Source organism: Brachyistius frenatus, unplaced genomic scaffold, assembly GCF_029030835.1.
Source record: "Brachyistius frenatus isolate BFR_SWC_R1_liver_20210118 unplaced genomic scaffold, ASM2903083v1 Contig_20, whole genome shotgun sequence".
Classification (NCBI taxonomy): Eukaryota; Metazoa; Chordata; class Actinopteri; family Embiotocidae; genus Brachyistius; species Brachyistius frenatus.
The window spans coordinates 1,685,825-1,700,087 of NW_027210619.1; the positions used below are offsets into that span (position 1 = coordinate 1,685,825).

The following is a 14,263-nucleotide window of genomic DNA, read 5'->3' on the forward strand; positions in this document are numbered from 1 at the left end:
TTTTTTTTTTTTTTTTTGGTATATCAACTACATCCTGATATCCACAGTGATATGAAATTTATATTGGACATAAAGCTAAATATACTTGGAAAACCTCAATACTGACATTGGTAACAGTTACAACTTACCCATTTTCATTGACTAGCAGTTTGTACAATTTCTGGATATTGCGGTACGTAACTGTGAATCAGAAATGAAAGGAAAACAAATGATTACACTTAAGGTTTATTCATTGCTGAAATATAATCAACTACTGACTTCTCAGTAAATAATGTGATAGAAATCTACTAAAACTATCATTTTTCTTTAAAAGAAATAAAACAAGGCTTGACAGGAGTATGAACAGTTCATATGTGAATAAAGTGACAGGATGTACTTAAAACTTATTTTTCTTTAGAAGAAAAAAAACAAGACTTGACGGTAAGAATATGATTGCAACTCAGCAAAAATTAAAAAGTAGAAGGGGTAAGTATAAGATTGGCATGAAGACTGATTGGGTTACACACATAAATACATGGAATATTACATTTGTTTCTATCATGATAGGTCCTTGTCTTTAACACACCGTGAAGTACTGTAGAAATAATCACTGCTAAAAAGAGCATACAAATAACATGAGATAAACATGTGTTACAGTCCACTTGTTTAACTTGTTGTCAATCTCTTGGTATAAAAGCTAGGAATATCTCAAATAAATGAAGTAAAGTGAACATCATAAGCAAGGCTTCTTGTAAGTTTCTTCGTTTTGGCAGGAGAGGGATCCTTGTAATGCTAATTACCAGCAACTTTGACGTTTTTTTTCTATACGTGATTAAATCACGAGGGAATATAGAGCAACTTTCAAATCAAGTTTTACACTACAAACTTCTGGGGATATACTGAATAAACCATCACATACTGTAGGAGTGATTTCACAACCTCAGCAAAATACTTGACCAGAGAACAAACATGCACTGACAAACTATCAACAAAGGTCTTTGTCCCCATGTCCCTACTCCTAATAAATGCACTTTACATTTTTTTAAAAATCCTCAGAGCCTTTAAGTGAACAACAACAAGACAAAATACACAGCAGAGACGTTTATCATACAGCAAGAGGTGTAGCAGGGATTCTAGTTATGGGGAAGAGAGATACATTAGCAGGTCATTTCACCTAAACTTGTCTAGTAACTGCACAGTGTCAGCCAAGCATAGTGTCAATGCACTTACGGGGTTAATTAATGATCCTATGGAAACAGTCACGGCTTTGAAAACATCTTCCAATATAATCTGGAAGCATTTCTGATGATATTTTATAGGACGCTCTACAGTAGTTGTTAACACACTCATTCTAATAGTCAGCAGAGTAGATGCAACAGAGACACGAGGCAAATTCTCGTAAAAGGCAGCAGATGCCTTTATCAAGTCCCTTTTTTTTTTTTTTTTTCTCTCTCTCACTTTCCCATTTTAGAACTGAAATATCCCTCTTGTATGCCACTCTTTGCAGACATGGGGATGCTCAGTATCTGTACGGTCCCTGTAGGAATGGCATCTCCTCCTGACCCTCACGGGCCTGTCTCTCTCCTGGTCTCTTTGAAAGCTTCAGCCTCTTAGCATCTCCCCTCTGCAGTCCTTTAGCCCTGCGACGGCAGGACACCTTGTGCCTGTGAAGAAGTGTAGCGTTCCAGAAGCGAGCGGAGCAGCGTCGGCAGGAGAAACTTCCTCTGGCACGATGGGAGGCCCGATGGATGAAGGCTGCCAAGGGCCTGTGAGACTGCTTCCCACATACACTGCACCTAAGTCGCTCCGGAGTGCTCAAGGCTCTTTGTGGGTGTTTAACTGCCATGTGGACCAGCAGTCCCGCTTTACGGGAAAACACAGAATTGGGGCATATTGGACAGCCAAACCGTTTCACAGGGACTTTGAGAGACGACAGGATCTGCACTTTCATTCCACCAGTGTTGACAAGCTTATACCCACCACCACCTGATCCTCCTCCTCGCCTAATGGTCAAACGAAGAGAGCCTTGTTTTTTACTCAACTGCCTTCTTACTGTACAACTCATCTTTCTCTTCCTTTTGATTCCATCGAATCTGACTAACTCTTGGGTTTCCCATTTATTTTCCCTCCAATCTCTCCTGTCGGACTTTTTTTTTTTCTTCTTGTGCCGTCTCATGTCATCGTGTGACAACTGGATGTTGCAGTCAAGTTGTTGGTGGGGCTGGGTACCTGACTGATGATGAGGATGATGGTGGGAGTGATGATGATGGTGATGCAGATGATGATGTTCAGTGGAGGGCAGCAGTTCCGTGAGGGGCTGGAACGGGGCTGTGGTGTGAAGAGTACGGCTACGGGATCCAGCTGGATATATGTGCTCTCCTTTCACCCCGGCTGGGGAGTGCGGGTGCTGCGGGGCCATAATTGTAGAGTTGGGAGGCAGTGGCTGAGAGTAGGATGGGGCATTAGAGGCTGAAGATTGGGCTGCGGCTGCGTCATAAAAGAGGGGAGAGTACCCCACTGGTGGCTGCGGGGGTGCCTGTTGGTGGCTGTGAGTGACAACACTAAGACTCTGCCCTCCATGGCCTTCAGTGGAAGGAGCCATCTGTAGCAGGGCATTGGTGGCTGCCTCGCTCTCGGATGTTGACTGATTAACATCACTCCCACCTCTGTTGTCTCCAGATCCACTGCTGCCTTCTTGCGAATTAGACGGTTCATTGCGGGTCATCCCGTGCTGAGATTGCCTGTGTCGAGTGAGGCTATTGGAATAAGCAAACGCTTTCCCACAAACCTCACAGCAGAAGAGCTTTTCACCTCCACCTTCGTGAACCGTCTGGTGATGGGCAGTCAGATGGAAGTGATGACGGAACGACTTCCAGCATATCGCGCAGGTGTAGAGTCGAGGCGGCGGTGGGGGCTGAGGCTGGGGTGGGGGCGGAGGCTGCGGCTGGGGGTTGGTCTCTTGAGGCTTGACATCTTGAGAGTAGGAGTAATAGGAGGAGGTGCTTGGTGCTTGGTTCTGGCTCCTGTCTTGGGCCACGCTACATTGAGGATTTGAGTTGAAGCTGTTAAGGTTCTCCGGAGCTGGTGTTGTGGGCACCTCTTCCAGCTCCCCTTTCTGGTGGAGTTTGCTGTGCCTCCTGAGGCTCTGGGAGTAACCAAACTCTTTCCCACAAATGCTGCATTTGTAATTCTTCGCCCCAGAGTGGACTGTTTGATGTTTGCTGAGGTGAAATGCCTCTCGGAAATACTTCCCACAAACAGTGCAGTGATGGGATTTTTCTCCAGTATGGATGCGGTCATGCCTGCGCAGGGTCTCACGGCGTGCAAATCCTTTACCACAGACACTGCAGAGGTGAGTGCGTGGGAGCCCGCTGGGACCCATTCTGGGGGTGTATTGCCTACGTTTGGGGGGCTGTCCACCAGCTGCAGGATCTTTCTTAGCTCTTGGTTTGCGGGGGCGTTTTGGTTTAGCAGTAGGATTATGTGGGTTGCTGCTCATGGGCTCCTGGCTCCCACCACCTCTGAAATTCTTCTCCATACCAGAAGAAGATGAAGGTGCGCCAAGAGGTCCTAAACCAAGACCACCTAGTAGACCTCCTATGATGTCTCCCCTATCATCCCCTCTATTTCCACTGTTACTAGCTGCTGTTATAGCAGAGATTGCATTATTGACAGAGCTAGTGACATCATCCTCTGAGTCATCCAGTAGAGAAGAGAGGGGCAGGTGGGGCTGCTGCTGTGGATGGTGGTGCTGGTTGTGGCTCTGTGAGTGTGGATGCAGTGTTGGGGCCAAGGGTGCCTTTCTCAGAGCTGGGCCCGCCATCCCACTTCCACAGGGAGAGGCACCAGAGTAGCATGGAGATGGATTACCTTGAGAACGGTGGTCATCATGGTAGCCTGTGTAACGATTCCGAGAGTAGTCAGTGGGGTATTTACCATCTGTTCTGTCCCTGTCATTTGAATTCCCTCCCCTTCCAGACTGAAACAGACCATCACATCCTAAACCTGATTTTGGTTCTCCTTCCCCCACAATGATTACACCATCCTCTTCCTCAGTTTTCCCATAAATAACCCCTCTATTGCTCTGATAAGTTCCCCCTCCTCCGTTACCTCCTCCACCCCCGACTCTGTCCTCACCACCAGTTCCTGTCTTGCTGCCCCGTTGTTTGGGTCCCCTACCTGGCTTGCCGCAGGTGCCTGAGGCAGCATGGTTGAGTAGAGAGGTGCTCTCACGGAAGGAACGACCACAGGCGGGACATCGGAATGGCTTTTCCTCATGTATCTTCTCATGGCGTGTCAGTGACTCTCTACGATTAAATGCCCGAGAGCAGGTGGAGCAGCCATATGGGCGGGCTGAAGAGTGTATAACACCGTGTTGCAGGAGGTGACCTTTTTTCTTAAAGCCTTTGCCACAATCAGGGCAATGAAATATTTTGTCTGGGCTAGGACAAGAATTGGATGGGGGTTGGGAGGTTTCTTGGGTCGAATGGGGAAGGCTTGGGTCAGGCTGCGCTTTAATGTGAATAGGGTTTGGGCCAGTAGTGGCAGTATTGCTAGTACCTGCTGTGGTTGGCTCATGCATACGCAAATGCCTGCGAAGGCTTGAAAGGTGAGGGAAGCTTTTGCCACAATCTCCACAGCTATAAACAGGCTCTGTATCAGACTCTGAGGCGTTGGGTTGCATTGAGCTCAGGTTATCAGATTTAGAAAGGTGAGAATCATTAGTAACCAGTACTGAGGCAGCAGTGGAAGAGGGAGCAGAGGAGGAGGAGGAAGAAACTACTGATGAGGATGAAGATGATGAAGCAAGAAGGGATGATGGATCCCCACCCATATTTGGCATACCAACCCCACTCCCAATTAAAGCCGGAGGCTGACCATGACTAAGCCCTCCATTACTACTAGTGCTAGGATTGCCGCTGTGGCTACTGTGCCCATGGCTGCTACTGCTATTACTACTGCTTTCAGATTTTCTTTGTGGCAAATAGCCGGCCATAGCTTTCTTCCTCCTACTGCTACTGGTACTGCTACCACTCCCGCCTCCACTGCTTTCCCCTTTACCATCATCCTTAGATAAGGATAAATGAAGTGGTAAAGGGAGGGGCAAACCTGCTTCCTGCTGCATCAGAGAGGCTATCTGATTTGACGAGAGCACAGGAATGCCCTGGAAGTCAAAGCCACCCAGTGATGAGGGCTGGGAGCCTGGGTGGAGAGGGTGGTGAGGATGAGAATGAGAGTGAGGATGCGAAAGGGTGTGAGGTGGAAGCTGTTGCTGCTGAGGGGGCTGCTGTGGAGCCTGCTGTGATTGGGAAGTGGAGTGGCCGTGTGAGTGAGAAGAGTGCAAAGCAGGAGGCGGAGCGAGGCTAGTACTAGGCTCCCCGCCTGTTTGACTTAAACCAATCCCTAAGTGGTTATGGGTTCCCTGTTGAACAAGAAATTGTTCTAAACTAGCATTAGCAGGCACCCCAGAAAGGAAATATTGATTAGCAGCTAACATGCAACTAAATTGTTGGTGAAGGCTCCGTGCATCAGACTGGGCCCCAACCAACTGGTGTCCCAATGAGCTGACTGCACTGCTGCTAGACGGGTTATTAGAGGTGGCCACGGAGGTTGAAGGGGAAGGAGAGGAAGAGGAGGGGCCAGGTGATGCTTGGGAGACAGAGAGGCCAGGATGCAGAGGAGGAGGGGGTGGAGGTGCTGATGTTACTAATCCTCCTAATCCCCCAGCGCTCCCACTACTGCTACTCCCCCCAGTAAAGTGCTCAAAGCGGCCTACACCTGGGTGTAACTGCTCCTGTGCTAGTGCTGCCTCAGACGGGTGGAAAGAGCGCAGGAACTGTGGATAGCCTGAAGAATGACTTGAGCTGCTGCTGCTCATCTTGCTTGACTTTGAACGAGAGCTCTGAGATGAGGAAGGCTGTTGTTGTAAAGGTGGGGGAGGAGGGGCACTCATCTTGGCAAAAATGGAGGCAGAATCAGAAAAGGCGTTACCTCTAGACCCCTGCAGGGGCCCCAAGCCAAGTCCAGACAGAAGAGCTCCAGAAGATTCAGCCTGCTGCTGCTGCTGCTGCTGGAGTTGATGCTGGTGAAGTTGCACTTGCTGCTGATGCTGTAGTTGTCGATCTAAACCAAGGCCTTTGAACTGGTGGGCCTGGTGCCCACTTAACATCTCTATAATGTCCAGATTGTATTTTCCAAATTGGAACATTTCCCACTCACTGGTACATGGGGGTGCAGGTGCCAAACCTCCAGCGCTAGGGGTGGCAACAATGATCCCACCACTGACTGGTGAAGAACAAACTGTACCCTAAGGCTGAGGCTATGCTACTGGTTTTCTTTCCAGAACTACTTCAATGACAGCTTAAATCTAAAGTTCGTCTCTCCAGATCGTTAACCTCTGGTGCTGCTACTCCCTGTTGATCATCCACTGCCCACACTCTACTTCCAAAATGAGCGGGGTAGCTGAGATGACAAGTTGATGATCAAAGGGTAAACGTCTTTTTGGCAGGTACAGTTCCACCTAATTTCAAAATTGCTTAGAATAGTTTCTATTGAGAAGCAGTTCAAATGACTTCTTCTTGTTTCCTTTGAGAATTACTGCGTTGTCATTTTCCTTCACCTAAGCAAGATTCCTCATCCGTGTTCAGCCAAGAAGTTCCTATAGCTGAAAACAAAATTCAAAAAGGGATGACAGTCATGGAAGGTCTATATAATTTGGTAAAAAATGTACTTGCTGCATTCCCTTATTATTTGGCCTTTAATCTATAAAAGGGGGCCGTACCAATGAAGGTAAATCTGTAGAGACCTAAACCTGTGCTGTCTCTTCAGCCAATATTTGGTAGAGTAGTCATTTAAATTCGTTCAGTATTCTAATTAAATTGCAACAATATTCACATTGATGACAGTGAATATAATCCAAGCCAATTAGACAATGTTAAATGTAGCAGAATGTTTTTAGTTGCCTTGACATAAAAAATGTATACTTTTTATATCAAGCTTCAGCTATCACTAGTTTCATATTCTTGTGAGCCAATTAGCCCCTTAGTTTATAAGATAAACATGACCAATACACAAATACATTTCCAGTAACACTAGGAATAATAAACATATCTATTTATGGTTCAAGCTCCCTCTTTACAGACATTCTGACATGTTACAACCATTGCAAAAAATACATTCAACATTTTACATTTAGTAATAACTTACCATGATGTAGTTCTGCTGGATTGCAGCACATTTAGAATTGCTACATATGTGCCAATTCTTATTTTATTTTTTTATTAGGGTCATATTTACTATGGAAGACAAAGTTATTTTCACCATTTTTACTGTTTATGCAAATAGGTGCACTTGTAGGCGTCCGTGTGAAAGGAGGCAGACTTTGTTTATTTAACAAACCTACTTTGGCAATAGTGACACATTTTATTCTTATTATTATATACTGTTCTCTCTAATCCCTTAACCCTTGCATGATGCAGCAGCTCTGTGATGTATCTCACACTTTACTTTACAGTAGAACATTTTTAATTGATCTTATTGATCTTGGTTTTCAGTGACTATTTTATGGATAAAAGCAGTCATCATGATGAGAAATTTGAAGAAGAAAAACCGGTTGATGGTAAATATTCACTGAATGTCACATTACATGGTGAGAAACAGGCTCATTTAAAGATGTTACTTTACCCTAAGAGTCATTTTGAATTCATCTTTCTGCACACTGTAAATTGATATAAATGTGGGACAGTCAGTCTTTTCAGGATTCCCTTTTCACCATGAAACTATTCATTAGTCCTTCATGTTGAACCACAGCAGTAATAAATGTTTAAATACAGGTCAACCCATCCTGCAAATTTTTTACTTTTTATTCAATTCAAGTGAGCTTTTTAATACCAAAGTACACCAGACTTACACTGCTGACTTTATTACTGGATAGTCTAAAACACATGCACACATTCAATTTCATTCTTAGCTTAAAAATCAGACCACATGAACTCAAATTATAAGGGGTGTTACTATAGGAATGGCAGCAAGGGGTAATCACCTTAGTATGCATAATGGGAGTAATTACACAACATCAGGTCCTGTATAGTACCTCAACATTGGTCATGAGTGACCTCTACATCCATTCATGTAGTGGATACTCCCGTTATTGTTCATTCTGAATATGTTTTTCTTTCTATCCATTTATTTCCATATTATTTCTGCCACTCGTGGTTCTCTCGGGCCAGATATCAACCCATTAATGACTGCCGACTATGTTTAGTGAGTTTTGTTTTTTTTCTGTTAGAGGAAGAAACACAAAATTTGCAGTGGAAACTGTCAAAACAAATGGCTATATATGACAAAAATAGAATTTTACATATTTATCATGTCTAAAGATGATAGACACAGTTGTAGATTTTTAAATGCCAACAAAAAATACACAAAATAAGTTTAAAATTCATTTGAAATGTTAAACATCCAATTTACACCGTATCCATGTCCTCATATTTTACCCGATTTGAAAAATTAAATAGTTTAGCTAAGATCATACTTCAAAAGTGCAGTGAAAGGAAATTATAAATTCCACGGTGGACATTAATGGGCAATATTGCTTTTTTTCTTTGTACTGGTAGTCATTATATGCAGTGACAATGAGTAGAATAATCTCATTTAACCCCAACAATCAACAATAATGGTAAAAATCATAACAAATGATTGAAATACATTTTTCATGAATTCACTTCTATTGGCCAAAAAAAAAAATTGATAGAAAATGTGAGCACAATTCATTGGCCGCATAGAGCCAAGTTGTTTAATTTCGCTTTATTGTACTTCTGAAAAGGCTAAAAGTGAACTGTCTGCGGTTAAAAAAAAACAACAACAACCTGTCACTTTGAATCTGGTTTTGCTCACCTCTTAATATCTTACCGTTTCCTCTGATTGAAGCGATGAACCTTGAGGGGAGTGAGCTCCCCCTGGCAGATGATGTAGATAATCTAGCGCCTATTTGACTGCCTCTCATTTCAATGTAAATCCTGTGAATAAGGGCAGAGATGCTCAAATTAACACGAGCACAGCACAAATGTAAACATCAGCAGTACGTTACAGACGCAAGTAATAACGGATGCACTTTGAGGCGGCATCCTGTAATAGTATTGGCTAACATTTGGAGGCAAAAAAAAAAAAAAAAAAAAAAAACATTGGACGCGCTTGCATGCAAAACTTCACGGTTCTCCTCCATAGCATCATATTTTACACTGGCTCGGCGTGTTTAGCGTTTTTTGTTTTGTTTTGTTTTGTTTTGGTGCCACACGCAATCCAGAAAACCACATAACCGCTGTGGCTAACGTTAGCCATCTGTCCACACCACGATATTTTAAAGCATCCAGACCACCGTTAACATCACGATGCTAAGCGTGAGCATATACATCTGCGTAACCTATATTCGCCAAATGTTTACCTACGCATCCAGTTGCAGAGCTCCGTCGCAGATGGATGAGGCCTGTCACGCCTTCTTCTAAATGCCGCCTAGCGAGCTATCGTCCGCTTCCATTTCTGCGTGCTGTTTTCCAGTCCTTAGCCAGAGCCATTTTCGCCGACGCCGAGCTGGGTGAGCGCTTGCACCGTCCCCCCCCTGAAATCAACGCCGACGGATACCGCAGGCGCCTCCTCGCCATTTCATTACGACCCGCCGCGCAGACGAGGAGCTTTACGCGAAAGTATTTCGACGGCGGAGAGAAATTTGGATGGTCGGTGGTAATATTTTTTTGGGTAAAAAGTGAGTGACGTGTGCTCCCTTAACATCGGTCCTTTCCGGCCCTTGTAATATTTCCGGGTAGCAGCAGCGGGGCTCGCGGACGGCTGATGAGGGCTCACAGCGGGTTCACCGTGTGGTTAGACGCTGCTTTAAAAACGGGGGGATCCGCTTTCGCCAGTGTGCATTTTCAGATTATTTGTGTCGATTCCACCGCCTCTCCCCGGCTACATTATTGTCCTACCCCTTTCTTATCATATCAAAAGTGAGTCTTTTCCCCAAGCTCCATAATGCTTCATGCCTCGCAGGCCTGTAAAATAACATTAATGGAAAATACATACAATGAAGTGAAAAGGTGATATCGAGCTGAAATATTTTTTCTACTGGTGATCCAGATTCGTATTAACTGGAGTTAAGCACAGAACAAACGCGTACAGATGGTATATGGTGCATGCCTAAATGGATTAACAGTATAATAAACCACATCTTCTATAAATAATCTCAATGCCTGTTTATAAAAGACACAATCTGGTGATGTGGCTGAGTGATGGAAGAAATTTTCAGATCTCACGTAAAAGTACCAAAACACAAATGTGAAAGTACACCTAAAGTACACCTAAGTACAGATAAAAGTTTCACATAATTTTTTTTTTTTTTTTTTTTTTTTAAATCCAATAAACGTAGGCTTACATAAGTATTAGCATCAACATGTAGTTAAATTATTAAAGTAAAGTCTGGGTTTGGTCCCTCTGACTGATATATTATTTTATATGACACCATTAGTGAAGCATCAGTGTGTAACAGCTTGATAAACATGTTTCAAAATTGTACCTAACTACAGCACTGTACAAACTAAACTTTTTTTTTTTTTTTTTTTTTTTTAACCATTTTGCCTGATGAAATATCAGTTGTGTACTTATAAAGTTTTGAGAAAGTAGTGGGGAACTCAGGAGGTCAACTTCAGGCTAAATCCTCATTTTATCATCATGTACATCAAAGATTTGATTCAATTATTAATGTGAATAATTTCAGGTGTCTCCTTTGATTTTTAAGGGTGCTAATCATGGACCATACTGGGCAAGGAATCTTACTCACAATTATAAAAGGCCCTCAAAACCTCAACTCACACACTTACATTTTTTTTTCTAGCAAATTTGCAGTCTTTCTTCAATACCGTGTCATAAAGTGATTATCATTTGTAAAAAAAAAAAAAAAAAAAAAGGTCATTTTACATTGGACACAGGTACCTTCAAAGGCTTTATCTTTATTTATACTGTTTTCCACAGTGTACAACTTGTGCACAACCAGTTTTATAAACAAAATTGTGAAAAAAAAGAAGTATATATATATATATTTTGTTGTGTTCTTCAAATTCTTGACCAACTTAATGATGTCTTCACCTGCAATTGTTTTCAATTTAATACAGGAAAGCCTTGTCACAAGTTTAATGGAAACTTTTTTACAATTTTCATACGTTTGAGACCGTGAGTTGTGTTGTGTTGAGATCGTGTTGGTACACAGCAAATAGCTCTATATTTATACTGTAGTAAACCATATTATGGCAAGAACAGTATTTTACTAGATGAAGGTCAGTCAGTTCAGATTATTTCAAGAACTTTGAAAGTTTCTTCGAGTCCTGTCACAAAAACATCAAACTCTGTGATGAACCTTGTTTTCAAGAGGACCATCCCAGGATATTATACGACTGAGAGTTCCTTCTGCTACAGAGAAGTTCATTAGAGTTACCAACCTCATAAATCTCCAATTAACAGCACTTCAGATTAGAGCCTACATCAGGGCTTCCCAGAGTTCAAGAAGCAGACTTGTCTCTACATCAGCTGTTGGGAGGAAGGTGTTTAAATCAGACCTTCATGATCGAACTGCTGCAAAGAAATCACACCTGAGGGTGAACAATAAGAAGAAGTGAGCTGCTTGGTCCAAGAATCACCCGAAATGAACATTAGACTAGTGGAAATCTGTACTTTGGTCTGGTGAGTGCATAAGTGAGATTTGTAGTTCCAACTGGGGTGTTTTACGCAGAGAAGGTGAATCTGCTTATATCTGCTTGTGTGGTTCAGACCACAAAGCATGGAGGAGGAGCTGTGATGGTGTGGGGAGGCTTTGCTGTTGATACTGCTGATGATACATCCAGACTTCAAGACAACACTTTACACCAGCACTGCTACCACAACGTCCTGCAGCGACACACCATCCCATTTGGTTTGAACTTAATGGGACCAACATTAGTTTTTCAAAAGGACAATGAGCCAAATCTCCAGGCTAGGGCTTTTCACCACAAGGCAGAAAGATGGAGAGCTGCATCAGATGACCTGACCTCCACAATCACCACCTAAACCCCACTGATAGGGTTTAGGTTAAGTCTGGAGGTACAGCAAAGGAAAAGCAGCCAACAAGTTACATTTACAAACACATTTAGTTTTATTTGACACTTTTTTTGTTTCCTGCATAATTGTGTACGTGTTATTTCAAAGTTTTTATTGGCCTCAGTTTTGTATTGCCATGCAGAAAATAGGAAAAGTAAAGAAAAACCAGTGAATGAACGTTTGGCTGATCCTTGTTTACAGCAGTGTTAACAGGTGCTGGACATAGATGGCAGTGTATCCATTGATGAGAGACACTATCTGCAAATAGTCAGTATCATGTTCTGCTTTCTTCAGTATACTTTACGCATTAGTCAGCCCTGTGTTAGTTAACAGAAATAGCTTCAAGGGTTACAGAACATTTAAAACACTGAGCAAAGCCTTCATGCACAGTTCATCTTGAAGCCTCTGAACCCCCTGGTGGTAATATGTGCAAATTACAATGGCTGCTATATATCAGAGGCCACCGGTGCCTAAATCAAATATTGTTTGAGCCCTTTGTGTAACTCCTGTAAAAAAAAAAAAAGTGTCTGTATCAGTACAATGGCAGTAGCCTGTTCTTTCATTTAAGCCTTCATACATCTCGGTGCAATAAATGTATTCACGGGAGGTTTTAAATATGAGCTGCACAGCCCTTTACTCACTGTAAGAATCCATCAGGTACAGTATGATATAACTCTGCGCTCAGATGATCTAGAGCTGTAAATTATATGAAAACAATTTCACCTGTTCATTTCATTTAGAAGTACAGCTGTCCACCCCCAGTAGGACTGCACAGCCTGGCTTATACAATATCTGACAGTCGGTGATATGGGATTTTATCATAGAAACACTGTGTGCCCACTAACCTACTGAAGGCTAAAGGGCTTTTTGTTAATATTGCTGGTGCTTCTTGACCTCCTCATAAAATATTAATTTGCTTCATGATTGCTATTATTAGAATCCCTACTTCATAACACACTGCCGCTGACCAAGACACAGCTCAGGTCTCAGGACTGTTTTCACAAACATTTGATAGTCTGGTCTGTGTATTCTGCACGTATGTCAGTCTCGGTCGGTGACTTGGCCAAAATATAAAATATATAATAATTGCCCTACCTCAGGAAATGTTTTTAGTGTTTATACTTCGACGCCACTAGATTTAAATGTTGAAGTTACTTTACAGATTAAGATGTTACACTTAAAAAATATAAACCCAATATTTTTGTATTCGCTCCCATTTTCTCAAGTTGAATACAATTTATTCTATCCACACAAAAAGTTTATCTCTCAAATTTTGTACTAAAATTTGTCACACTGTCTTATTGCACTGGTGTTCTTTGAACAGAAGGTCACTCTAAAATGCTAGTTTTATCAGGCAACACAATGACACAGATGTCACAGGTTTTGAGACAGTGTGTCATTGGCATGACGACTGCAGTAATGTTCTCCAGAGCTATTTCATGTGATTTGAATGTTCATTTCAACACCATAAATTTGCCCCAACCTCTTTCCTGAGAATTCTGGCAGTACATCCAATTGCTCTCACAACTGCAGACCACATGTGACCACGCCAGTCTAGTACCGCTACATCCAGAAGTGAGTTGGCAAATGCTCACCTTCAATGGCATCTGGCACTTTGGAGAATTGTTGTCTTCACGGATGAATCCCAGATTAAACTGTACCGGGCAGACGGCAGTGTGGGCGGGCGGTGTGCTGATGTGACGGTTGTGAACAGAGTGGCCCATGGTGGCAGTGGGGTGATGGTATGGGCAGTCACAAGCTACGGACATCAAACGCAGGTGCATTTGATTGATGGCAATTTGGATGTGCAGACCTTTGTCTGGCCATTGATCCACTGTTATTGCCTCATGGTGTAGCATGATAATACATGGCCTCGTGTAGCAACGATCCTAACAGAATTCCTGAAAGGTGAAAACATCCCAGTTTCAGCAGGCAATCACAACATCTTCCAGCAAATGGTGATCACACTACATACTGACCCCTCCAAGAAAAACACCACATCTGTCTTTTTCAAGATAAAACTAAACATTATAGAGTGCCCTTCTAATGTGACCAGTCTAAGACGCACCTGTGCAATTATCATACTGTTCAATCAGCGTCTTGATTAGCCACACCTGTCAGGTGGATGGATTATCTTGGCAAAGGTGAGGTGCTCACTAACATG

At 42.8% G+C, this 14,263-nt stretch overlaps 1 protein-coding gene across 3 annotated transcripts; it reads right to left on the reverse strand.

The window, feature by feature from the left end:
* Window positions 1-212: 212 nt before the first annotated feature.
* Window positions 213-9,942, reverse strand: LOC138619375 (uncharacterized). Of its 3 annotated transcripts, XM_069695795.1 has the most exons (4): window positions 9,422-9,923; window positions 8,890-8,996; window positions 5,971-6,643; window positions 213-3,876 (listed from the first exon to the last, which is right to left on the reverse strand). In XM_069695795.1, the coding sequence occupies exons 3-4, from the start codon at window positions 6,185-6,187 to the stop codon at window positions 1,499-1,501; spliced, it is 2,595 nt and encodes an 864-aa protein (XP_069551896.1). In that variant the 5' UTR covers window positions 6,188-6,643; window positions 8,890-8,996; window positions 9,422-9,923; the 3' UTR covers window positions 213-1,498. The 3 variants fall into 3 exon arrangements, with proteins under 3 accessions (XP_069551896.1, XP_069551893.1, XP_069551895.1); XM_069695792.1 differs by having other exon boundaries at window positions 213-6,643; window positions 9,422-9,942; XM_069695794.1 differs by having other exon boundaries at window positions 213-6,643; window positions 8,875-8,996; window positions 9,422-9,942.
* Window positions 9,943-14,263: the final 4,321 nt, after the last annotated feature.